The sequence below is a fragment of the Alternaria burnsii genome (assembly GCF_013036055.1).
Source record: "Alternaria burnsii strain CBS107.38 chromosome Unknown 730, whole genome shotgun sequence".
Lineage (NCBI taxonomy): Eukaryota > Fungi > Ascomycota > Dothideomycetes > Pleosporales > Pleosporaceae > Alternaria > Alternaria burnsii.
In genome coordinates this window covers 1-23,963 of record NW_024066110.1, presented here as the reverse complement: position 1 = coordinate 23,963, position 23,963 = coordinate 1, and the positions used below count along the sequence as shown (strand labels likewise).

The following is a 23,963-nucleotide window of genomic DNA, read 5'->3' as shown; positions in this document are numbered from 1 at the left end:
GATAATGTTAAAGAATGAGATGCTGAGTCGACGCGCAGTTAGTTGCACAATCGTTGCAGTAAGCTTGGGTAAGGCGTCCGATCGCAGTATTGGTAGGTGGTGGGACAAACAGCACAGTCGAAACGCTACCAGTGTTCTTTGCATAATGTCCTTTCATCGACAGCAAGGGCGATTGGTAATGTCAGCGTGTTATCATCGCAAACCTGACGCGATGTTTACCTCGACATGTGATGTATAGCGCCTGCCTCGGTAGCTTTGGTAGGGAAAGTACAGTGCACCACGAGCAGCACGGTATCTGATTAAAGCTCATCTCGCTTCTAGAGGTTAGAGTACACGATAGTAGCAAGGTGATCAAGGCAGGGTGGAATAAGAAAACAAGGCACCGCGGCCTGTGCTGGTGGAAGTTGGCGCCAAGCTGAATCCCCCGTATTTTCCCCGCTGTCCGAGTAGGCGATCTTGCCTTTCAGCCACGCATACACGGGGAAATCTGGGGATGCATACTTCCACCACTCAACACCACAACATCAAGCCACCATTCTACCGTTGCACACTGTGCTCTACCTTTCTGAGGCGGAACATGCGCCCGCCAAGATGGGCCAAGATGAAGTACAGCATCGCCACAGGAGATATTGCATGCACTTGCGCGATTGGGAGATGTTCGAGCCTGTGTGACAATGCGCCATCAGCCATTCTACCGGAAGAATTGCTGAAGTGCTTGCCTGGAAGCCGACTGCATGGCTACATTGTGCCTCCTTGGTTGCCGACGCTTAAGAATGGTAGAATATAAAATGTAACTGACATCGCTGGTAGATCGGCATCGGATCACTTGATTTCATCTGCATCCCCTCCTACACTTCAAGATGAAGCTCTCAATCCTATCACTCCTTTCCTTGGCTCTTTCTGCGACTGCAGCTCCCGCCGGCTGCGACTTTAGCCTGGTCGGATTTGCCAAGGACAATCCAATTGGACCTACCACTGGCGGTGCTGGCAGGAATGGCAAGAGTGTGACTGTTCGGACAGTGGCCGAGTTCATCAAGGCTGTCAACGGCAGTGAGCCAACAGTTGTGTACGCCAAGGGTAGCTTCAACCTCACATCGCGAGTTCAAGTTGGGTCCAACAAGTCCGTCATTGGAGTCGGCAAGGGAGCTCAGATCACTGGTTCGGGCCTGAACATCTTCAACAAAACCAACGTTATCATCCGCAACATTGGTTTCACGGCCATTGACGATGACGCCATGACTATTCGTAACAGTACCCGTGTGTGGATCGATCACAACGAGTTCACTACTGGCAACTTCCCTGCTCTTGGCCCTGATGCTTACGACGGCCAAGTCGATATCATTCGCGCGGCGGATTGGATCACAGTCTCATGGAACTACTTCCATGATCATTGGAAGAGTTCCCTTGTTGGCAACAGCGATGCGCTCAGAGATGTTGACCAGGGTCACTTGCACGTCACCTACCACCACAACTACTGGAGAAACGAGGGTACCCGTGGCCCTGCTGGGCGTTTTGGTCACCAGCACATCTTCAACAACCTCTACGTCGACTTTTTGTACCAAGCCATCCACTCCCGCAGCGACAACCAGGTTCTAGTTGAAGGTAATGTCTTCAAGGGTAAGACACGCGAGGCTCTTAGCACTTACGGACTTGTCATTCCGGAGGACAGCCCCAACACTAGCCCCGATGGCGATTACGAATTGGACGGCTTCGCCAACCTCGGCGCAAAGAACGACTTTGGAAAGGCTGGTGTCAACATTACTCAAGTCGGCAACTTCACCAGGGCGCCTTACAAGTACAAGCTTACTCCATTGAAGCAGGTCGAGAAGATTGTAAAGAGCGGCGCTGGTCTCGGCAAGATCTGAGTGGTTGCTCCGCAAGCAAAAATGTGTCTAAAACAGCTATTTGCTAATAAGTAATGATAAAATGTTTAGTACCTATCATCTGCCTTTCCTTCGATATCGTGTTTTCATTCATGCCACTGAGCGAACCCAGCCTTCTATCCTTCCAGGATTTTTTTTTTTTCGTTTTCCTCTAAACCTCCATAAAGTGAAAGATGCAGCATTACTCCTCCATCTCCTCTTCCCAGGATCTACACAAACAGATGCCACAGGTTAAAAGTCGTGGGAAGTACAGAAGGCAGCACTCTCGGCTCGTAACAGCTCATACCCGCGATCACTTCCGGATGCTTGATCCGCCCGATCGTAAACCCACGACTCAATGAAATGTATTTCTATCCTAATCTCCAAAGGAATCGATAAACAGATCACTGAATGCTTGAATTGAATCAATCGTGATGGTATATCTACACGAAATGTACAGTATCAGTACAGATGCCTTCACCTACCCATATTTATTATGGATGCGCCGCTACCCCACCCATGGGCCTCTGCCCTTGTGGGTTATTTGGCACAACGGGTTGCAATTCGTCGACGGCCTGATCGTATTCGGCATTGCTCATATCAGCGCCCGCACCCAGACCCTCTTCCTGCTGCCCACTGAACATTTGCGCACGCATCGACTGCTCATCCTCAATCTGCTTGGTAGCCCAAGCCTTCCAGTTCTCCCATGTGCGGTCTTCAAGCTCCATACCAATCTCAAGGGGACCCTTGCCAAAGTAGGCGCCGACGTGCAGGGCTTCTTCCTTGGCAATGCGTTGGCGGATCTCGGAGAGGTGACGGTGTTGGTAGAATTCGCGACGGGCGAGGTCGTAGGCGGAGGCTTTGGAGAGGGAGGCGTGCTTCATGAGCCACATTTGGCGTTGAACGACACTGCATTTGTCAGTATCACGGGGGCGGATGTGGTGTAAGCGGTAGGTTGTACCTTTCGCCGTCTAACTGCTTCCCTGGCTGAACAATCTTGCTCCAGTCGTAGTTCTTGGAGTCGTTCCCGCTGTTTTCGATGACCAGCCTCGGCCGTGCCAGTTCCCATGGGTGGTCGCCGAAGAATTCCGAACGCAGCTTGTCTTCTGGGTATTCAATGGGTAGTGGCTTGAACAGTTTGCTGGCTTTCCGCGCCTTCCTCATCTTTGGTATGCGCAGTACTGGGCGTGCGAGGGTCTCGCCTGGCGGGATGTTGCCTACGACATCGTACCATTGGGGCAGGTTGACGTCTCGTTTTGAGTCGAAGAGGGCTTTCGCCGTCTGGCGCACCCGGAGAGGGCGGAAGTCGTAACGGCCCATGGCAGCAGGTTGGGGCGGCGCGATTCGTCGTGTCGTGGATGCTGGGGTTCTTGCCCGCAAAGTCCGCAACTTCGCCAAGACTTCGCGACGCCGAAATCTTTGGATTCGACAAAGGCGCCTCGCCGCAACACCAACAATCCCCCCTCCCCCCTTCGCCTAGGCAGCTCTTCAATGAGCTCCTTGTAATCAATTGCGGCCCAAATCACCAATGGACAACGTCTGAACTGGCTCCCTCTGACACAATGCTCGACTTCTCATGTCCCTCCTCCGCACCCTCGACCGGACCTCTGCTGTCTCGAATACCGCCCATGCACGGCCCTTCCTCACCTTCCTGTACCCACGCCACGAGGACACGCCGTCCAAGACAAGATTCAGCAACAAGGCGATAGACGATGCTCGGCGACCATCCGGACCGACGACTGCTCGCATGGGCACTTGCTTCGTCAACGCCTTGGTGCGGGCAGCATCATGCCCCAACCATGCACGCCTCGTACACACTCTGCGCGGGGTAGAAGCAGCGCCGCCAAAACATCAGACAAGGCCAGAGCGCAAAGGCCCGCTCAACAAGGTCCAGCGCTTCGCCGAGAAGGAACTGCAAGCGTTGATAGACTACTACGGCATGGAGATCGACACGCGGCCTGAGGCAGAGGTTCCAGACGACGGCAATCTGGTGTGGAATGTTGGTGATAGCCATGTGCCCTGGCCCCTCCGCGACCCATCCGACGCTGCGCACATTGACGAGTTGCAGACCCTGCTGAAGAACGAGGAAGCACCGCACCAACCCGTCTATGATGCATACAAGAAGCTGCAGTCGCCCGGCGTCGTCTATCTCGAAACTCCCACCATCCGGGCGCTGCTGCACCATCTCGCTGTCGTTGAACGCCCCACACCCACCGCAGCCCAACGCTTCCTCTCCATCCTCGACGATATGAAAACCGCACACATACACATCACCCGCTCCGAGTGGACTTCAGCCATACACCTGACTGGTCGCGCCATGGGCACCGTGTCCGAAGACGACCTGCAAGCCTCCCTTCGCATCTGGCACGACATGGAGCGCCGAGCCGGTCTCAAGGGTGGCTACGTGACATTCAACGTACTCTTCAACATTGCTGTCAAAGCGGGCAAATACTCTCTAGCCGAAACCTTTATGAAAGAGATGCAGGACCGAAAAGTGCCCATGCACAGACATTACCGTGTAGCACTTCTCTACTACTACGGCGTGTTACAAAATGGGAATGCTGTAAGGAGAGCATACCTGGACCTAGTCTCGGCGGGAGATATCGTAGACACTGTTGTCATGAACGCTGTCATAGCAGCGCTGATGCGCGCTGGTGAGCCTTCAGCCGCAGAACAAGTCTTTGAGCGCATGAAGCGCCTGCACGCCATGAGGACCACCACCGCGCCTGGCCACGTATTCTTCAACCGCAAATGGCGCCATGGTCGCCTTCTGGGCTTGCGCTTCAGAGACGAGACACGAAGACTGAAGAGAGAGGCCAAAGACGAAGAGTTGAAGCATTTACAAGACTTTGCGCCCATTGGTCCCAATTCAAGAACATACGGCATCCTGATACGGCATCATGCAGCGGTAGCCGGCAACATCGACCGTGTGAACGAGCTGCTACAAGAGATGAAGTGGAATTCCGTTCCACTCGACGGCACAATATTCATCGTCGTCTTCCAGGGCTTCAACTCCTTCGGCGGCGTCCGCTATACCTCCTGGACCGCCTTTAGATTAGAGAAGATATGGCACCAATATTTGCAATCTCTGAACCAGAACCTGGAGCGAACCTGGCTCTCTAGTCTCGCTGTCATCGCGGTGCTCAAAGCATTTGGACGATGTACAACTCCGGAGAGGACACTGAAGGCATGGGAGGAGATTCGCGCGCTGTGGCAACCCGACGAACAGGAGCTGGAGGCCGTGATGATGGTCCTCAGGAAGCTGGTGCCGAGTCAGTTGAAGACGACATCCAGTCTAGGATTCTTTGATGGGAAAAGACCACTGTGAGCAGCACTACCAATAGTGCCACGCGGCGTCACTATCATTGTACACGCGTTCTGTATTACCTTTTTGTGAACATAATATGTGGAGTTGTCCCCGTCAGCATGTGTGTATGAATCTGATACGGGAGATTGTGTACCGAATGAATGGCCGCTGTAAAAACATACCGAGGTCCTACAGCGCAGTACAGTCATCAGATAGCGAAAGAAACAAGTGGAAGAAAGGGTTCAGGGTCGTCTTCCCGTACCAATGATTCATGAATCATGAATCATGAATCGAATGTTATAACAAGGGTGTACCTTTCTTAGTGACCATCGTCATCTCCGGTTCGTCGGTCAGTACCCGTTCCATTGTGGGTGACTTTGACCCTGTTTGTTGCATGGATTACTGTGCACGCAATCTTGTCTTTATTTCGGTCCAAGGGATGCAGTCATAGGACTTTGCAAAAGTCGATTTTCCGTGGTATGGAATTGTTGGGGTTGCGTTGAAGAGTCGTTCAGGTCGCGGGCGAGGTTCAAGATAACAAGCCGCAGTGCTAATTTTTAATCGCGGCTTGTATTGTCGAACTAAATCTCTGGGTTCCGACTTGATACATTACTCAAATATCGAAACAGTAGCAATATAGCCATCTCACAAAAGCCGGTGGGTCAAGATTGGAAAGTCATGGTTGTGATATGACTCCGATGTTTGCCCATATCGATCGATATTGAGGAGTATTGATGCCACCCTTGATACACTACAAGACAAAACATGCATCTGGAATTTCGATGACGTTCTCTTTTGGGACATTTGGGAACGTCTCGAGGGAGAAGGATGTTAGCATCTCAGATGATCGATATATGGCAAGTCTAGTCAGGTGGAATGCCCATTGTTACAGACTTGGCCAGACATTCTCAGCGAACCCATCTGAGGACCATGGGCTCTGCATGAAGTACAAGATGCGTCTGGTCAAGTGGTTGCCCTCGTCTGGTGCTAGGAGACTTCTGATAGCCCTCAAGAATAGTTCAAGAGAGATTTCGAAGGCGCGAATATCTGTCGGGACCCGGCCATCAGATGGAGGAAACACCGAATTTAGAGCAAACGCGCTTGATGAAGGAATCTTGTCTGCAAAGAAATAACATGCCGATAAGGGTTACGAGAGAGTCCGAGCAACTGTTACATAGGTATCACTGCAATACGTACTCAAACGCCTCGAACAAAACTCGTGCGGGGTGCTATCATGAAGATATTTGAAATAGGAGAACAAGAGAGTAAGGAGGGCGAACAAGTCTTTTGTTCTTCAGCGACCACATATCAGTGCCATATCTCGAAAATTCCTCAGGCCGTAGTAGTGTCCAGGCTTGGGGGTCCCCCCAACGTTTCCGGGCTTCAAACAACGTCCTGCCTGTACGAAGCAACGACAGAAGGTCAGGTGAACTCGTGCTTCAGCGTCTAGATGCTTTCTAGGTCAATCCTGGTACTTGGATCGACAACGAAGATAGGAACGGTCGAGAGCCGCCGATGCATGCCACTCGCATCTCATCCTACGGATATCCAACGAAACAAAAAAAAGTAAATAAAAGGCAGGCACTTCCTACAAGACCGAGTAGTTCAAACATCTGAGGACTGTTTCTCACCCATTTCATGTTTGGTAATATCAAGATGTGATGTGAGGGGTCCAAGATCGGACATCGAGGCCAAGCCGGTATCTGGCCGTGCCGCACCTCCGATGCCATCATCACCTGGGCGGCCTTGATCTTTTCAGTCGCTCAACCTCAGTGATCCAACTACCCTCGGGTGATGAGCTTTCACGTGAATATTATTTCGCCACTCTTTCTCTTTAAAGCTACGCCGAATCTGCTCGCGTATCGTCCTGATGCATATTGAGACACAATTCGGCAATCTTTCCCGCCAATCGTCGTCACGATTGCGCCCTGACCATGGAACGCTGCGTCCGAGTACCCATTGAAGGAACATAATGTAAGCGTATCACATCGCGAATGCGAGCGTGGGTACCTTATACCATCGTCAAATGGTCGGGATCCTAGCATAAGAGATGAAGCAGAATCCTGCGCCGATCCATCACGATTAGCGCACATCCCAAAGAAGAAAGACAAGATTAGTCGACGAGTCATATAGCGTCGAAGACCAACAATTGGCCCGGAAATTTCGCCCACCCCCTGCCTGAGGATCTGTGGCGGTTCTTGTTGCAGAATAAATCTGATGATGATATCAATGCCCAGTGTTCCTTGCATAGGCAAACGCGAAGGATGCAAACGCCAGCCAATCTCCTGTTTTTTCTAATACAATATTGCGGCTGGCTGTGTAGGATGTACCGGACCCCCGGACCAGCGTTCGTCACGAACGGCATTCGTTTGAATGTCACTCCTTGTACCTGGAGTCAGGGGATACGGCGTGACATCCCAGAACGAACCAACTCAGGAACGGCGCGGCCGAGCATACCTCGGAGCAAAGACGAACACAACTTTCAGTCCTTTTGAATCAACAACTGCAGTAAGCGGGAGCTGAATGGTGCACGCGAGAAGGTTACCGGATACATGGAAGGTACAAAAGCAATCCCTTGCGCAACGCCCTCACCGCCGTAGTGGAACTTACGATCGTGGCACGCACGAGCAGCATGTGGAGCGGATCCTAAAGGTCGGAAATCGGTCGTCCAGGTCGCGTGTCTTTCAACGACACCCCTGCATAGAGTTTGGGCGAGGACCTGTCAAATGCAACCATCCGCTAATCGAAGTTCGCTTATCACCTAGCGCGGAGCCTCCGGCGTGTCTCCACCTGGGTTAGCCCTGTGTGGACGGCATAAAGCTCGTGCTTGGCAACGGCCCTGAATCGCCCACAGTAGCCTCGTGGGAGGCGGCAGACGGTATCCTGTCAGTCATTAGGGCTTGCGGTCCCGCCGTGCGGCGTGGGTCACAGCCCTTATAACAATTCCGCACCTTCCAGAACAGCGCCGGCGCTGGCGTTGACATCAAGACGTTCATCAAGATGGCAACATGGGAGGAAATGTATACGCAGATGTTGCTGGACGCCCCAGATCCAGATGAGCCGCTGCCTTTAGCAAATCGCAAGGCGACTATGTTCGGTACTACGCTCACCTTCTTGGTATGATTCTGTGATCACACTCAATGCTTCGACTACTAACCCCGCAATTAGATCGTGGCATGGTGTGCAGTCATTTTTCGTCTCTGGGTCCGCATCAAGATCGTGAAGGAAGTGGGTTGGGATGATGGCTTCGTGTTACTTGCTCAGGTACGTTTCGTTGTGGCTTGATACCGATGACACAAAGTTAATTCGTCTTCTAGTCCCTGAACACTGCAGCGACTGTTGTCATGTGTCTTTCGGTCAATACTGGACTCGGTCACCATATGTTGTACATTGGCTACAACCGTCTAGTAGAATACTTGAAGGTGTGTATTTCCCTTGATTGACATGTATGGTTCACTGACCAAGCTAGCTGTACTACATCGAACTAGCCATATACATCACCAACTGCGCAGTGATCAAGATTGCTCTTCTCCTTCAATACCTCCGCATCTTCAAGTCGGGGCCTATGCGATGGGTTTGCATTGGCCTCCTTGTCGCTGTGATTCTCTGGGGTATTGGCTTTTCTTTCGCTGGCTGGTTCCCCTGCTTCCCAGTCCGCGGCTACTGGAATCGCATCATCGAGGCAAAGTGCTATGGCTTTGGGCTTGGAGATTTGGATAGCTTTATCGCTATCTACAAAGCGCATTCGGCCACCAACATGATGTTCGACATCTTTATCTTCCTTGCGCCTATGGTGTTATTCCGAACGCCAAATTTGCGCTACAAGAATGTGTTGGCAATGGCTGGCGTGTTCACCTTTGGTGCTGTGTAAGTTGCTCATAACTCAAGAAGCAAGCATTCCATGCTAACTCACATGCAGCGTTGTCGGAACATCAGTATGGCGACTCCATGGCATCGTCGAAACCAAAGGTGCAACCTCCCCCTACGTCGACTACACCTGGTGGTCACCCACTCTCATCATACTCTCATGTCTCGAGATTGATCTCGCCATCATCTGCGCCTCAATGCCCATCTTCTGGCCCATCATTGAGAAGTCATTCAGCGCCATTTTCGTTAGCTACGAGGTCCAGGTCGTGGAGGAGCGCGTCGATGATTACGGTCTCACATACGAGCTCGAGCACATGAAGGGAGAGGACAGACCATGCAGTATCAAGAGTAATGGGACGAGCACACAAGAGCTGACGAACGAGGACGAGGAGGCACATCCGAGGGCACAAGTATTCACTGTGGGCTTCGATCCGCTGAACGAGGAGCAAAAGGCTGGCGGGCTGAGTACGAATGTCCACTCGAAAGCACAGCCAAAATGGCAGCTCTAAATGATAATGCATATACATGTCGCACACTTTGGTTACGTACATTCGTACTACGTCCACGTTACTCGTTGTGTCGGTCTATAACAGTAATGTCTTCTCAGCACCTTGACCTTCTAACTCTGGGTTGCTAGCGACTGATTGACAAAATACTGTAGGCACCTGATACGTCATCTCACGATACAGCTTGGGCCACGACGAAGCTCTTGTCTCACACCCCACACTTGCATATGCATACCACAACTCTAACAAGACCCGCCCTGCAATTATGAAACACAAAACCACCGAAAATCCTTGTCGACACATGCGCAATACTGCCTTGTTCTTTCCCATGCAAATGTACCTTACCTAGAGTACGACCGAAAAGCACATTCGCTGTTCGGCCCAAGTTGCAATTGTCGCAAAACCACCGCTTATCATGGACCGCCCTGGACCCATTCGGCTTGTCTCACGCTACTACTCTAGTGGGCATGTACTCCGTGGGGGCAAAATTTCTCCGGGCCTTTAGTGGGGTTGCAGTGTGATGAGGACGACAGCGGAGCGCATGTGGTGATGAAATGGACTTGTGCTGTGGATTCCATGTGAATCTTCGGCATGCGAACAATCGGACGGGAGGGGAAGGGAGGAAGGTGGAAAGTCTAGCGGTTAGGTGGTTGTGGTAAGGTTAGACCATTCGGTCCGATTGGAGGCATATCGATAATGAAGCTGGCTGAGGAAGACGATCTGGTCTTGGGCGAAAAGCCTCAATCAAAGACGCGTAAGAAAGCTGAGCGAAGATGGTGTCCACGTGGCAGAAGGGTGTGTAGGTTGATGGTGTGTAAGCTGACAACCATACTTTTTACATCCACGTCTTCGCTGTATTTGTCAAGCCTTTGCTATCAATGGTGTTGTTTGTCGCAGCCTCTTCACTCAAACTGCTCTTGTGTCACTGATTCGTCTGTTTACGCAATCGGAAGTCATTAAGCCTTGTACCTCTGAAGATATCTCGGCTTGCTGTTGCCGTCTATCCAGGTTGGTTTCTCACGTGGAGTCAACGATCTTCCAAAGATCTTCAGATATAGTACTGAAACGCGATTGATAATTTGAAGGCAGGTTGGTTGCCTTATTTCGGCAATTAATGATACGATAGCCGCGTGCCGGCTCAGTTAGACTTTGCTGGATGGCGCGGTGTTGAGAAGCTAGCGGTTAAATAGATGTGTAGTGGTTTGAGGACGATGCTTTTAGCTTTCGATGCTTCTACGAGGTGCACTTGCTTTTGCAGATCCGGGTGCGCATCATCCGCCTGACCGATGAGGCACCCAGCAGAGCTTATGTTCCCAGACAGTGCGTTGTGGCGTACACACCTGAGGTAGACCTAGGATAATAGCGTATCCTTATGGGGAGGATTATAAGTAGGGTTCAGAATGTACGTGCAGTTTGGTAGCGGACTGCACCATTGCATCGAGTGCGGTCCTATCGCATTCTGCTGGAAAGTACTTTTGTAGGTCAAGGTTGGATGAGATGGCAAAGGTGGTGGTGGTTTCCAAAGATAGATGTTGCTGGACGCGTGGGGAGACGCGACTTAGCGCGAATGGATCGGGAAGTGGGGATACGGTACCCTACTCGTTTGCACATCTCACATGGGCACACAATACATGACTGACATCGCAGAATAAGACAAACTTCGCGATGCCTAGTTTATTGTGTAACAGGAAGTACGACGGTAATATCACAAACCAAGTTGTTGCATAATGAAACCAGGTGAAAGGCGCGTTGTGGTCAAGTACTGGTGAGAACGAGTTAGCAAGCGCAATAGCGTGTCCGATCAAACATTCTTTCGTCTGCTATCAGTTTACGCCTCGTCGCTTAGCTCAACAGTGAACTCGAACTACCTTTCAGGCATCGAGAAGATCTTTCGCAGGACGGTTACTAACCTCCCAACACGTCATGACGTCGCCCTCAAGTGAACGTATCATCATAGCTGACACTGGTGATGTCATTTTCACGTTACGAAATCAAGGTGCACCACTTGCTGTCTGGGATCAGGCTGTCGAAGAGAACAGTGAGACCAAAGATCCAGAAGATGAGCATGAAGACGAGCCATTGAACGATGCGGCTCCCGATATACCTGCAGACGACCTAAACCAATCTGTACCAAGGCAAGCCGCTCTGCCGGATGTTGTCTACCAGGTCTCATCACAGCACCTGGTATGCGCTTCGCCGAAATTCAAGAGTGAGTTGACATCATGGTGAGAGAACCTAAAGCGGAATGACGGCCTTTATCATGTAAATACCACAAATTGGGATCCGGAAGCCTTCGACATATTGTTGAACGTCTTACATCTCCGTTTTCGTCAGGTGCGAAAGTCACTCAGTTTGGAGCTCCTTGCTAAGATTGCCATCTTAGTGGATTACTACAGATGCTGGGAGGCTTTCGACTTGATTGCTGATGTCTGGATAACGCACCTGCGGGCAATATGCTCAGTTCCGCAAACTTATGGCCGCAATCTGATGTTATGATACTTATCTCTTGGGTGTTCAAGCTAGAAAAGAAGTTCACTGTATCCACTTTTAGGGCTTTAATAGAGAGCGATGAGGCGATTCTACGAAGCATGCAATTGAGCATCACACTAGCTATCCTTCGTAAGTGGTATCCACCAGATTATACTGACAAGCGCTAACTTTGGTAGAAGCAATAGAAACTCGCCGCTCAGAACTGATCCAAGGAGCGATAAGTGTCTGCTAAAAGTGGTTCGACAAGTTCTGCAGCGGTTGTTGCTGTATTCAGGACGAGAAATGCTCCTTCGAATGTGGCTCCATGCTTCTTGGTGCCCTCGCAAGACAAATGAACAACATGGCCATATCGTCACCACGACCAGCTGCACCTTACGCCGGACTCAGTTTCGCCAAACTTCGGTATGGCATCAAGTCCGTTAAAGCTCCAGATTGACACATCCGTTATGAACGCCGTCCTCGCAATCCAGAGTATCGAAAACATCCCTGTTGCCTTGCTCCAGTCATCCGTGAAGTCGACCAGGTATATGAACGAGCAAACGGACTAAGACTGCGCGAGTTCGTGGACCGTGCTGAGTCTACAATGGACATGGTTTCCCACTACTCTTGACTTCAGCGATGATCATTGCGCACTGTGCGTCCACGTCTGGCAGTCTTTGTAGAGCCTACGGTGTGTAAGATTAAAATGCAGAAATAGTTTGGCGAATGAGCTCAGCGCACACTCTTGAGTATTCAGTAACAAAGAGTCCTTCCCCAAACTCTATAATCGAGTGTTCTTCCCAGTCTACTGGTTTCCTTTAGACACCCTGTCACCGATCGTGCATCGTTTCGAGCGCTAGACACTAAACTTTCTTCAATTGTTGCACAAATATCTAACCTTCCGCTTGCTCGGGAATATGATCCTCTCCAGTAAAGCTGTTTGAACTTGACAGCCATTGCAATCAGGCTACGCCCATTGGCCCACTTGTATCAGAAGCTTTTAAGACATTCGATAACTTGACATGCCTATAACTAAGCCTGAGCTACGGAGATCAACGCTTTCGTGGAAGAAAAACCCTAAGTCAGGATACGAAGGCACAGGAATCATGTCGTGCGACTTTTTTATCTTTTTCTGGCCCACATGGGCAGTTGATAAAGTCCTCCACTTTGTGTCATTACTCACGATACGCAATGACGCCAGTTCATGCTTAATCATGAGTCTTATAGTCGACTGATTACCCCTTCTATCGTATTTTGGTCGAGTCCACATCAACCACTGGTACTGCGATGACTCGTTCAAACCCTCGCAACTGCGCTGTAATATAACACAAAGACCTTCGCGCCGTTCAAACAACACAACACGTTGCCACATATCTTATCATATTTTTGGCTCGACGCAAACCATCCCTACACGGTACTACGTATGGGTTGCATGATGTCTTCGTCTTCTGGCATAGTGCTTCGTCCTAGGTATGCACTTCCTAGTTCGGAACAGCCAAACACTGACATTTGCACAGCATGGCGGCGGGCTCAAACACCATTGTCGTCAAAGCCGGTCCGGACGGCAAGGAGTACAACCTACACACCGGCCTTCTCATACACCACTCAGGCTACTTTTGCGGAGCACTTTCTGGCGCATTCAGAGGAACCGATGACGGCGTGGTTCCACTCCTCGACGTTGACACCGATGCCTTTGATGTGTTTGTTGGTTGGGCGTACCAGGGCACTTTGAGGGAAGACTTGGAATACATCTGACACATTTACAAGAGTGGCTTGGCCATCGCGTGCCGAGCTTGTGTTCTGGCCCACAGACTGCTAGCTGCTGGCCTGAAGTCCGCGCCGATAGATGCTTATTTCGACAAGGATATCCACAATCTGGACAGATGGCACCCTAGTTGCCGTCGTGTCATTCACGCTTACGAACACCTCGCCGGGAACGATCCGTTGTTGCGCCTTTACGTCGACCTTTGGGCTATTAGCAATATTGTCTATAAGATGGACGCGTATGACAAGGTTCTAATGCCAGACTTGCCACAGGCATTTCTCGTTGATTTGCTGCACAAGATGAATGAAGTGGGTTATAAGCCGCTGCTGAGATCGAGATTGGAACGCAAACACTACAACGAGCTTGTAATGACTCGGAGATAGGAGAATGAATTAGTTCTCAAATATGGACGTCTACTAGGCGCTGCCTTGGAGCGAGGCTCTATCCAAAGTTGCTCCGCATCCGCGATCTATATTGAGAAAATGCTATTAGTCAGTTATAATAGCAAACGCTTGCTGTACTATGCGCCATACCCTACTCTATTGATGAATTTCAAACGGCCAAGCTGGCTTGATTTATCTAGTATCGTATCCCACCCGTCAACCAGCAAAGAGAATCTTGCGATCTCGGGCAATTGCCAACAGACTTTCTGGCCCGTGGATTGCAAAACCTGCACCAACTAAGCAAGCTGACCGAGGCGGGCCAAGTCCTTCCGCACAAGGATTATTATGTGGCTGTTTGCATGCCAGAAGAGAGTTCAGATAAAAGTAGCCGGCTTGCAGACTGGTAGGACCACTGGGGGTGACAATGACATTCGGGATAAAGAACGCAATTGCGGATAGCCTTTTGCATCGCACAAGATCGGAATGCTTGGCCTCTTGGAAGATTGACAGTGAAGAGCAGAGTGCAAGCTCTATGATTCAAAGCGTCAATGATTACGTAGTGAAAGGGGAATAAAGAAGGCGTTGGTCTTTGTGTGTCGCAACTGCAAACATGGCCCGTGCTTACATAATAAGTGAGGCTCCGCTGCCTTGTTAGCGGCGCGCTACGAGCTTCCCCAGTGCCATTCGTCATTTCGTATGAGCAACATTACCATCACTTCCGTCAGCTGTCTTCCAACCTACGAACACTGCACCGGTCATCTACACGTCGTCGCATTTGGTGCTCGGTTTAATCATACTGAGAGTGAAATATTAGCGCCCAACGATCGTTGTTTAATTACCATTCACGGCCCGGAACATTCACGTTAGCCCGGTAAGTCAAGGGCGGCCCGTAAAATGGTTCTTGGTTACTAACTGTCCTTCCAGATACTCAACCTTTCCTAAACCACCATGTCCGACGCCGAAATTGAACAGAAGCGCGAGGAGGATGAGCGCCTCGATACCGCGGAAGACCCCAACGAAGAGGTAGGATACAATCCACATCGACGCGCTTGGGACACTCTTTGGAGAGACGACACCATCAAGAGCTGCGCGCGCATATAAAGTCTGGTCATGAAGGGCAGCATGCTAACAGCGCAATACAGGAAGAGATCTCAGCAATGAGGCGACGCGTACAAGAGATGGAGGAAGAGGCCCAGAAGCTGCGCCAGATGCAGAGCGAGACTGATCTCGAGCGCCACGAAATGCGCGAGAGTAAAGAAGACGTGGACGCGCGAAGTGTCTTTGTTGGCAATGTCGACTACGGCGCGAGCCCCGAAGAGATCCAGGCACACTTCCAGAGCATTGGTAGCATCAACCGTGTCACTATATTGCTGGACAAGTTCACCGGTCATCCTAAAGGGTCAGTACTAAGAGGAGGTTTTCTTTGAAGATTTGCGCATTTTCAACTTTTGTTCTTGTCTTAACAGTTCATGCGCAACTAGTCGCGTAGCGCTGGAGTCACAGTAGTCGCGAAAGTAACTTTCGCTACCTGGCAAGAGTTTGGCAGAAAGATCGGAACGCTAATGAGCGTATGCAGGTATGCGTATGTGGAGTTCACAGAACCACATCTGGTCAATGAGGCCTTGGTCCTCGACAACAGCCAGTTCCGCAGCCGGAATCTAAAGGTACGAGACACACAACAATCTACGCCAAACCTGCGGCATGAAACTAACTGTCACCTAGGTCGTCCCCAAGCGAACGAACCTCCCCGGTATGACACGAGGCGGACGCGGCGGCCGTGGTGGCCCTCGAGGCGGATACGGCGGTCGCGGTTCACCGTATGGACGTGGCGGATATGGTGGCGGCTACGGCGGCGCTCCACGAGGAGGCGGCTACCGTGGTGGATACCGCGGCGGAAGAGGCGGATCGGCATACCGTCCATACTAGGTGTGACACGAGATTGGCACACACTATATACCACGAGACTTTGGTCGCCTTTCCTATCACTATTGGGGCTTCAGGCAGGGCAGGCGAGGGACACACAAAATTGGATGGGAGTCGTGGTGGAATTTGTAAGACTGAGACTTGTACTATTAAGGTGATTGTTGGGAACATGTGAGGGAGCAGTAATTGGGCTGCTAGACTTCTTATCACCGGAACTCTGGACGACCAGATGGGTTTAATATATCTTACATCATTCTGTTGCATGGTATCTTCTTTGACATACGAATATTACATTGGTCGGACAAGGCAATAGCTTTGGTCTCTTACGGATCTCCATCGCTACGGTAATCTCATGTCTCCAGTCTCGAACGCACCGGGATCCTGAGCAACAGTCAACGGAGATGTGTAAATCATGAATATTACTTCGTAGGCAATATGCCAGAAGACTAGGAAGAAGTCAGGTATCATAGCCACATAGGGCTTTTCTCCCCATCTAAGCACCCATGCTATGCTCGGTTGCTGCCCCAAACGCCAGAATCCCCATCATTCTCGCCAAAAACGTTCTGTACTGATCGCGCCGAAGCTAAAAAGTCAAAGCAAAGAATGCAGAAGCACACTGCCCTCGCCTAGACACTACCCAAGAGCTTATCGATCTGCCAGACAATCGCTTGTACTTCTCGTTTACTCAATCCGGCCAAAGCGTGTTTGTCAGATTTTCCATCAGCCTTCTCGAGCTGTTTCTTCGTCTTTTCATTGGCATCCTACGGCGCTGGGTTTTCCTTGACGATCTGCTTGACCTTTCGCTCGTACGCAGCCTTGTCTTTCTTGAAAAGGTTGAATGCATCGGCTTGCGCTGGGGACTCTGGGTTGGGCTCGTCGAGAAGTGATTGGATGCCGAGAAGGATCTCCTTGATGTTTATCGCGGGCTTCCAGCCTTCTTCCTCGTTTAGGATGGACAGGCAGACGGTGCCGGATGGGTAGACGTTTGGGTGGAATAGCGGGGGTACAAATTTGCCTGATTTGCGCGTTAGCGACATTCATGAAGATGTTGTGAGAATTCCAAGGAACGGAGGCCGCTCATAAGAAGTCGTGGACGCACACTTCGGAGGCTTTGTCGGGTACTCATCGGGGAATGTGACCTCGAGCTTGAACAAGCCACCTTCCCATATAGTTTTCTCCTTGCCAGGTACACCGCATTCCCATCGTTTAAGGTCCATCATGCCGTTGGAGCCGCGCATTGGCTTTGCGAAGAAACCGAAGGGGTGATCTCGTCGCCATGACTTTCTGGGGTCTGAGTTAGCAAAAAGATTATTCACTGAAAAGGAATGGCGCATACCTCTCTTCTGAGAGTCGGTTTACGCAAAGAGACATGGTGAGGCTGTAGGTATAAGCCTGTTGCGCCTCTAGCTTGTCGGGTGGGTTTGTGTAATGGAGTATTAGCGAAGCGAGTGGCCGAGGCAGAAGGGTCCGGATGTCGCAAACTGAGATTAACGGACTGCAAGGTGTGGCGTCGCGTTCGATGTGTTTTGGAAGTGTGGTGAAGGTGAAGATGAGACACTTTGGAGAGCCAGGTGAAGTCGAGTTACGGTTGCACGTGACTGACAACAATTATCGGGCGCCGCAGCGTTGGGATTCGGGCTAGATCCCGTCGCGAGGTGGAAGGTGCGATGCGCGATCTGCCCCGCGCTAGACTTTGGCCTGTTGCCCCGCTTATGTGAACGAATGCACATCACGGGCCGAGGCTGACATGGCACATGCCTATTCCAAACAGCTTCGATCTGCCTCACCTGTTCCCATTCCTGTTACTTATACTTCAAGTAGCCTTTACCTATATCTAGGAGTAGGTCTAAAGCAACATGGCGGACGCAGCCGTGAAGAAAGAAGAGCAGGAGCCTGCCAAACCCCCAACCACTACCACTGCCCCTCCACCCGAGGTAGCGTCAGATCCCGAAGAAGATGACCTCTCCGACCTTGACGATGTGCTCGATGAGTTCGCCAACACCAAGCTAGACGCCAAAGCTCCTACCGCCTCGTCGATAGAAGCAGCATACCCCAAGTCCAGCAATGCGCCGTCATCCTCCGGGCCCGGAAGGCCACCCTCGGACATCTCTCCTGCCGAACTCATGATGGAAGACCCAGATGCGTTTCAGGAACAGTTGACGAAAGAAATGGAACAGCTGCTCGGTCAAGGCGACTTCCAGAAACAGTTCGAGGATATCATGAAGGAGATGAGTGAGGAGATGGGTGGCGCGAACCCACTGGCAGATCCCGGACATTTGCATGCGCATGCGCAAACTGATGAAAGTGCAAGTGAAACCAAGGAGAAGGCGGCACCCAGTCAGTCCGAAAAGGAAACCGCTGCCAAGGCGGAGAAGAGCTTCCAGGAAACTATCAAGAAGACGATGGAGCGCATCCAGTCTTCCTCCGATACCGCAACCTCCGCAGCCGCATCCTCGTCCCAAGACGACATCCTTGCGCAGATGCTCGCATCCATGGAATCTGGTGGCTTCGGTGGCGCGGGCGAGGGCGGCGACGAAGACTTCAGTAAAGTGCTCATGAGCATGATGGAGCAGCTTACCAACAAGGACATCCTCTACGAGCCCATGAAGGAGCTGGACGACAAATTCCCAGCGTGGATGGAGAAGAACAAGGATAAGACGGAGAAGGACGACCTGAAGAGGTACGAGGAGCAGCAGACTTTGGTTAGGGAGATTGTAGGGAGATTTGAAAGGAAAGGGTACAGTGACGACAACGCGCAGGACAGGGAGTACATTGTCGAGAGGATGCAGAAGGTATTTGATTGCTTTCTGACGCACGATGCGAAAAGGTGCTAATGCTATCTAGATGCAAGCAGCTGGCTCTCCCCCACCCGACCTTGTCGGCGATATGAACGCTGCGCAGGAGGCGCTTCAGGATATGGACCAGGGCTGCCCGACTCAGTAATCTCCTTGTGTGATAGCTCGTCTGCTTGAATCTTTCCAGATACCCAATGTATACATGATACCTTCCCCAGGTAATCTATCTTGTTGACCTGCCAACATTTCTGTCCTACAATATGTACAAAGCCCTCAAGCCGTGATTCCGAGACCAATATCATCAACGTGTCGATGTTCCTTTCCTGAACAGCCTTCAGCCGTCGGTCATGTCCATGTCCATCATGTCTTCACCTCCAAACGCGTCTTGTGCGTGTTGCGGTTGCTGCTGAATTTGATCATGCCCCGCCGTCGCGCACTCCATGAATATCGCGTCATAGTCGTCATCGTCGCTGCCGTAATGCTGTGATCGTGCATCCGATTCTTGCTCCATCGACGCGATCAATTGTTCAAGTTCGTACTCCTCTTGTGCAGCGACGTAATCGGCTTCGGTCATCTCGGGATCGTGTTGAGGCGCGTAACTCGGAAGTTCAGGAAGTTCCGCGTCGTCCAACATGTATTCGATAATATCATCATTTTCTTGAGGTGCTTGACGCGCTTTTTGGGCTTCCCATCGTTTGCGCTCAGCCACAAAGTCTAATTGCTGAATCTGCATCGTCAATTAGTATCGCTGCTCGTGAGGTATGTGGGTCGATTTTACATACCTGTTCGCCCCGTGATTCCCATTTCTTGTCGTCTCGATTGTTCTGGACGCGCTTGAAGAACATGTCCCTCCTTCGCTTTGTGGTGGCGTCGCGCGTCTGCATCACCGGATTGGCCTTGAAGGCGCGTTGCGGCATCGCGGATTTCTCTTTGAGGGGCGACGACATTGTGAAGTTGAAGGCTCGTGGGCTTGCATTTGCAGAGCGCTCAGAGAGTGGTGATGATCGCGGTGGCGTATATGCAGAATAGTGCGGCATTTCGTGCGAGAAGAACGATGTTGTCAGCATCATGTTTTGTCGTGTCGTACTTTGTCAGTGACAGTATGAGGGTAAAAGCTGAGGAAGCGTGCGATGGATGTTGGGAGGTGAGGGAGGTGTGGGTGGATGGGGTTCGGTAGGAAATGATGATGCAGACGCGAAATGGACGGGAAGGCGCGCTCGCGCGATGGTAGGTGCGTATCGATAAGTCACGTGCCGTCATGCTGAACTCAACATCGATCTTGTCGCACACGGCCCAACCTTTAGGCTTCTTTTGCACCATGTATGCTTCGATATCCGTTCAAACAGCGAGTGATTGACCAAAGGCCTAGGGTAACACATTTGAATTTCCAGAAGCTACCGAAAATGATACAGCTTCTGCCGGACCACGGTTGATGACACTCATCACTGATCTCGTCCTTTAGGCCTTCGTATCTTCCATCCTTTAGTTTTCAGACCTGATCGACGCGCCACATGCCGTAAATGTGGTGGTAATGGAGTTGGCGGCTGCATTTTCGCGACACAGACGCGCTGGGAGCTTGAAGCAGTCGGATCGAACCGATGAGAATCTCCATACAACACCAGGAGGGTTTTCAGCTCACATCCTGCTGCGCAGCTTCGCTCGACGATATTTTGGAGATACCCGGAAAGTTGTTTGCTCCAATTGAGGTCATGTTGGTATGCCTTTTGGAGTGCCTCAGTCTCGATTACTACGATAGCTGTCGGTATCTTGGAAAAGAGGAGGCAGATAAGGTCGACCCACTCGCGATCTGTATGAGCGGCGTTGATCTTCGAGAGATGTAGTTGCTCAGAAAAGCTGCTGAACAGATCACCAGAGTGTTGAAGTGCTTGGAAGATGATGCTCCTGAACAGCTCCGCCATAGTGTGCGCGCTTGAAGAAGTGGAAGTTGACGACAAGTTCCAAAACACGCATTGGCTATTCTGCTTTAGGCTCTCGATCACATTCGTCGCCAATTCTTTCGCTTGCTTTTGTGCACGAAAGCCAACCTGCACGACCAGGAGCGGCGATCCCTTTCCGAGTGCCCAATCCAGAATCGTCTTTCGCGCTCTTTGTTCGGTAGGACTAGGCAGACTTGGTGTTAAGTTCCGTCGCGCGAATGATTGAACTTTAACCAGTGCTGTCTCCGGTAATACTTCCGGCTTGAAGAACTGGATCACTCCATGGAACTCGACACGATATACTGTTTGCCGTACGTCACAGATGTCGACGCCTATTCGCTCTGTGATACCTTTGTGCAAGGTTGCGACCTGAAGCAATTGAATCACATGCGCCTCAAACTTCTTCTGCTCTTCCAGCATTTTGACCAGCTTCACGTCAACGTGCTGGAGTTGCGCATGTTGCAGCCTGGCTAAACTGTGGACATCACGGATCTCAGCTCGAGCACCAGCACTAGCGAGGTCATCCACTGCTTTTGAACACTCCTGGATATGCTCCACCAGGTCTTGATACCCAAGTTCGAAAGGCGTTATGATGGCGGAACATATTCGACCGAACGGACTCTTGGTATACCAACGGACGCACAGGCGGAAGAAGAGAATAATGTACGTGAGCAGCCGTGAGAGTACGGCTTCCATATACTCGGTTTGATATAAATCTGCACTAAGGTCCATTCGTGGCAGCATGTCACCAACGACGATGAGAGCCTGTGATAGCTTCTCGAAGAGATTGGCACGATTAATTACACCCTTTAAGACGATGAGTCAGCATTGAGGTTGAGAAAGTGGCTTTGCGTAGGTTGTAGCATACCGTCAGAACGAACTTCATAGCACCCCAAACTAGAGCGACGTACTCAGGGTGGTGCTGCGCGAGAGTGTCCATGACTTTGCCATAGTGCATGATGCGCGAAGACAATTTTTCGAGCGACTGCCTCATACCCGTATGCTTGCGCTCCATGTTCTTGTCTTCGTATTCTTTTTTGGCGATCTCCACCATGGCGACGACATCCTTTATAGAGGCATTGAACATGTTAGGAACAGGATTTTCCAGAGATATTCCAAGCTCATTCTTGAGATGTTCGATGGCCGTTTGATAGGCTTCCGCTGCAATGTTTCGGTTCCTATACATGTCAGCCTTGTCTGCGCTCCGTATGATTGGCTGACCGTACTCCTGACCTGGCGCTGCTGTATACCAGGACGAGTGGTTGCGCATCACTATTGAAGACATGTCGAACCTACGATACTTCTCGATTAGAGTATGAGTTGCTGCTAACAAGTATGGGTCCATCATGGTGAGCCACCGCTGGCTTTCATTCATACAGCTTCTGAGAAAGCGGGCTGTGCAGGAAGGCTGGGGCTTTGCCGAAAACATGCAGGCTGCGTACACGTCTACGCACATGCATTCATCGCCAAACGAGCCATCCTTTTACACAATATCTTCTTGTACGACATCGACGCTACCTTGGTCACCGACAAACAGATGATACAGTTGCTGTTCACTTCCCTCTTAATTTTTACGCTACTTGCACGGAGTTGCTCGGAAAACGTTGACGCATGACGCTGTCGTAGAAACGGAATGACCATACCTGCGCGGCTACTTCGCGCTTTCTCTGGGACTGTTTTGAAGCTCCGTTAAAAGACTGACCCCGAGACAAGAAACATCTAGCACCCCGGCCAACGCTTGGCCGTTTCCGCTCGTCATCGAAAGCTGGAATCCAGCAAGCGCAGTGCGTCTCAAGAGACCGCAAGCGGCCACGCGATAGCCAAAAGTGCGCCAGCAGACATTACAACAGGCTCTGAATCTCGGTTGGATGACCAGTGCTAAGCCCTCCTATTCCATACCGAATTTTGACGCCATCTGTACGACGAACAACTATGCAGAAGTTCACCGAGACGGCAGAATCCCGATGCAAGAACGCCTACGGTGGCGATGCTGCACGACCAATATTCGGCAGGCAAGCTGGAACCAAGAAGGACGAGTCAGTATACGATGGTTGGGAGAATGGCAAAGAACTAGGTACGAGGCAATTGACAGCAGTGCCTACGTTCTCAAAGAAACAAGCTCCGGTTGAAAAAAGGAGGAGAGAACTATTGTCAGGGCTCACGTCCCATACGAAAGAGCGTCTTAAGCAAGATTACGCGACGTCCGGCCTTGGAACAAACGATGCACGCGTGGGAATTCCCTCATGTGTCTCCAAGATCAAGCGTCATCATTCAGATGCTGAGAACAGCATGGATGAAGACGAAGAGATCCGCTCAACAAAGCGACGACGTAAGTCCCAGAAGCCATCTCATCATTCGACTCCGCCGGGTATAGACGTAAGTGTCGTATTCCCGCTACCTTTATTGCATCATACTAATATGACTTTAGACTAATGCCTTCGATGACGGTCTTGACTTTGGCGACACTAACACTTTCAAAAGCTATAATCTTAATTTGTTCTCTGAGGCAAGCAATGCGGTTCGACAGGAAAACGTATTGAATCCTTTTTTACAAACACCAGCATACCATGTACAACGATCACCACAGGATCAACATTACGGAAGCCACCAGCATCAGGCAGCGATGGCCCCGGCAACCAATATACAAGTACATTCAAATGAGAAGAGTGGCGATCCCTCATCCAGAGTCATACACAATCGGCCGTTTAGCTCTGCCTCTAAGCCTTACCTGGACGATCTGAAGTACACGATCTCAGAAGATTGTACCATGGATTCTCCTCAGCGCCGCAAAGCGTATTTAATAGCTTTGCAGCATCCTAAGAGTCGAGTCGTGAGGATTGAGCAGCCTCGAAGCCGGAGCCTTAGGCCTGGGCCACTCGATGGAAAGAAGCAAATCGAGGAGCTTGAAGAGGAGAAGAAGCAGTGGATGGAAAAGATCTGCCAGATGCAAGATGACTTTGCTGCCATGCGCATCGAGTACGACGCTCTTGTTGCTGAGAAGGAGAACTGGCACCGCGAGTCCATGGAGATGCACCACATGGTCAACCAGCTCCAGTTCGACAAGGAGGAGCTTGTGCGCAACCACACTCTTGAAACCGGCGAGCTTCGCAAGAAGGTCTCTGTCCTTACTGAACGCCTCGAGGCTGCTA

The 23,963-nt window shown here is 50.9% G+C and overlaps 10 protein-coding genes across 10 annotated transcripts; 7 read left to right on the top strand and 3 right to left on the bottom strand.

Moving 5' to 3' along the window:
- Positions 1 to 860: 860 nt before the first annotated feature.
- On the top strand, positions 861 to 1,865 carry GT037_003410 (polysaccharide lyase family 1 protein; the record flags this gene model as incomplete). Its single annotated transcript, XM_038928457.1, has 1 exon — positions 861 to 1,865. One exon carries the CDS (start codon positions 861 to 863, stop codon positions 1,863 to 1,865), a length of 1,005 nt encoding a protein of 334 aa, XP_038788164.1.
- Positions 1,866 to 2,356: 491 nt separating this feature from the next.
- Positions 2,357 to 3,182, bottom strand: GT037_003409 (mitochondrial 37s ribosomal protein rsm25; the record flags this gene model as incomplete). Its single annotated transcript, XM_038928456.1, has 2 exons — positions 2,357 to 2,771; positions 2,824 to 3,182. 2 exons carry the CDS (start codon positions 3,180 to 3,182, stop codon positions 2,357 to 2,359), a joined length of 774 nt encoding a protein of 257 aa, XP_038788163.1.
- A 256-nt stretch (positions 3,183 to 3,438) lies between these two features.
- GT037_003408 (uncharacterized protein) lies at positions 3,439 to 5,190 on the top strand (the record flags this gene model as incomplete). Its single annotated transcript, XM_038928455.1, has 1 exon — positions 3,439 to 5,190. One exon carries the CDS (start codon positions 3,439 to 3,441, stop codon positions 5,188 to 5,190), a length of 1,752 nt encoding a protein of 583 aa, XP_038788162.1.
- A 2,979-nt stretch (positions 5,191 to 8,169) lies between these two features.
- On the top strand, positions 8,170 to 9,545 carry GT037_003407 (uncharacterized protein; the record flags this gene model as incomplete). The annotated part of the gene is made up of 5 exons (XM_038928454.1): positions 8,170 to 8,286; positions 8,338 to 8,433; positions 8,487 to 8,591; positions 8,639 to 9,036; positions 9,089 to 9,545. 5 exons carry the CDS (start codon positions 8,170 to 8,172, stop codon positions 9,543 to 9,545), a joined length of 1,173 nt encoding a protein of 390 aa, XP_038788161.1.
- A 1,920-nt stretch (positions 9,546 to 11,465) lies between these two features.
- On the top strand, positions 11,466 to 13,766 carry GT037_003406 (uncharacterized protein; the record flags this gene model as incomplete). Its single annotated transcript, XM_038928453.1, has 3 exons — positions 11,466 to 11,726; positions 13,345 to 13,481; positions 13,529 to 13,766. 3 exons carry the CDS (start codon positions 11,466 to 11,468, stop codon positions 13,764 to 13,766), a joined length of 636 nt encoding a protein of 211 aa, XP_038788160.1.
- A 1,341-nt stretch (positions 13,767 to 15,107) lies between these two features.
- On the top strand, positions 15,108 to 16,085 carry GT037_003405 (rna-binding domain-containing protein; the record flags this gene model as incomplete). Its single annotated transcript, XM_038928452.1, has 4 exons — positions 15,108 to 15,182; positions 15,302 to 15,558; positions 15,736 to 15,823; positions 15,882 to 16,085. The coding sequence occupies 4 exons, from the start codon at positions 15,108 to 15,110 to the stop codon at positions 16,083 to 16,085; spliced, it is 624 nt and encodes a 207-aa protein (XP_038788159.1).
- A 758-nt stretch (positions 16,086 to 16,843) lies between these two features.
- GT037_003404 (ubiquitin-conjugating enzyme e2 1) lies at positions 16,844 to 17,453 on the bottom strand (the record flags this gene model as incomplete). The annotated part of the gene is made up of 3 exons (XM_038928451.1): positions 16,844 to 17,097; positions 17,182 to 17,366; positions 17,419 to 17,453. The coding sequence occupies 3 exons, from the start codon at positions 17,451 to 17,453 to the stop codon at positions 16,844 to 16,846; spliced, it is 474 nt and encodes a 157-aa protein (XP_038788158.1).
- Positions 17,454 to 17,938: 485 nt separating this feature from the next.
- Positions 17,939 to 19,025, top strand: GT037_003403 (pex19-domain-containing protein; the record flags this gene model as incomplete). The annotated part of the gene is made up of 2 exons (XM_038928450.1): positions 17,939 to 18,874; positions 18,927 to 19,025. The coding sequence occupies 2 exons, from the start codon at positions 17,939 to 17,941 to the stop codon at positions 19,023 to 19,025; spliced, it is 1,035 nt and encodes a 344-aa protein (XP_038788157.1).
- A 186-nt stretch (positions 19,026 to 19,211) lies between these two features.
- Positions 19,212 to 22,162, bottom strand: GT037_003402 (uncharacterized protein; the record flags this gene model as incomplete). The annotated part of the gene is made up of 4 exons (XM_038928449.1): positions 19,212 to 19,604; positions 19,660 to 19,963; positions 20,558 to 21,621; positions 21,683 to 22,162. The coding sequence occupies 4 exons, from the start codon at positions 22,160 to 22,162 to the stop codon at positions 19,212 to 19,214; spliced, it is 2,241 nt and encodes a 746-aa protein (XP_038788156.1).
- A 584-nt stretch (positions 22,163 to 22,746) lies between these two features.
- GT037_003401 (bzip transcription factor protein) lies at positions 22,747 to 23,963 on the top strand (the record flags this gene model as incomplete). Its single annotated transcript, XM_038928448.1, has 2 exons — positions 22,747 to 23,190; positions 23,243 to 23,963. Coding segments are annotated over 2 exons (1,165 nt in total), but the record flags the coding sequence as incomplete, so codon positions are not given.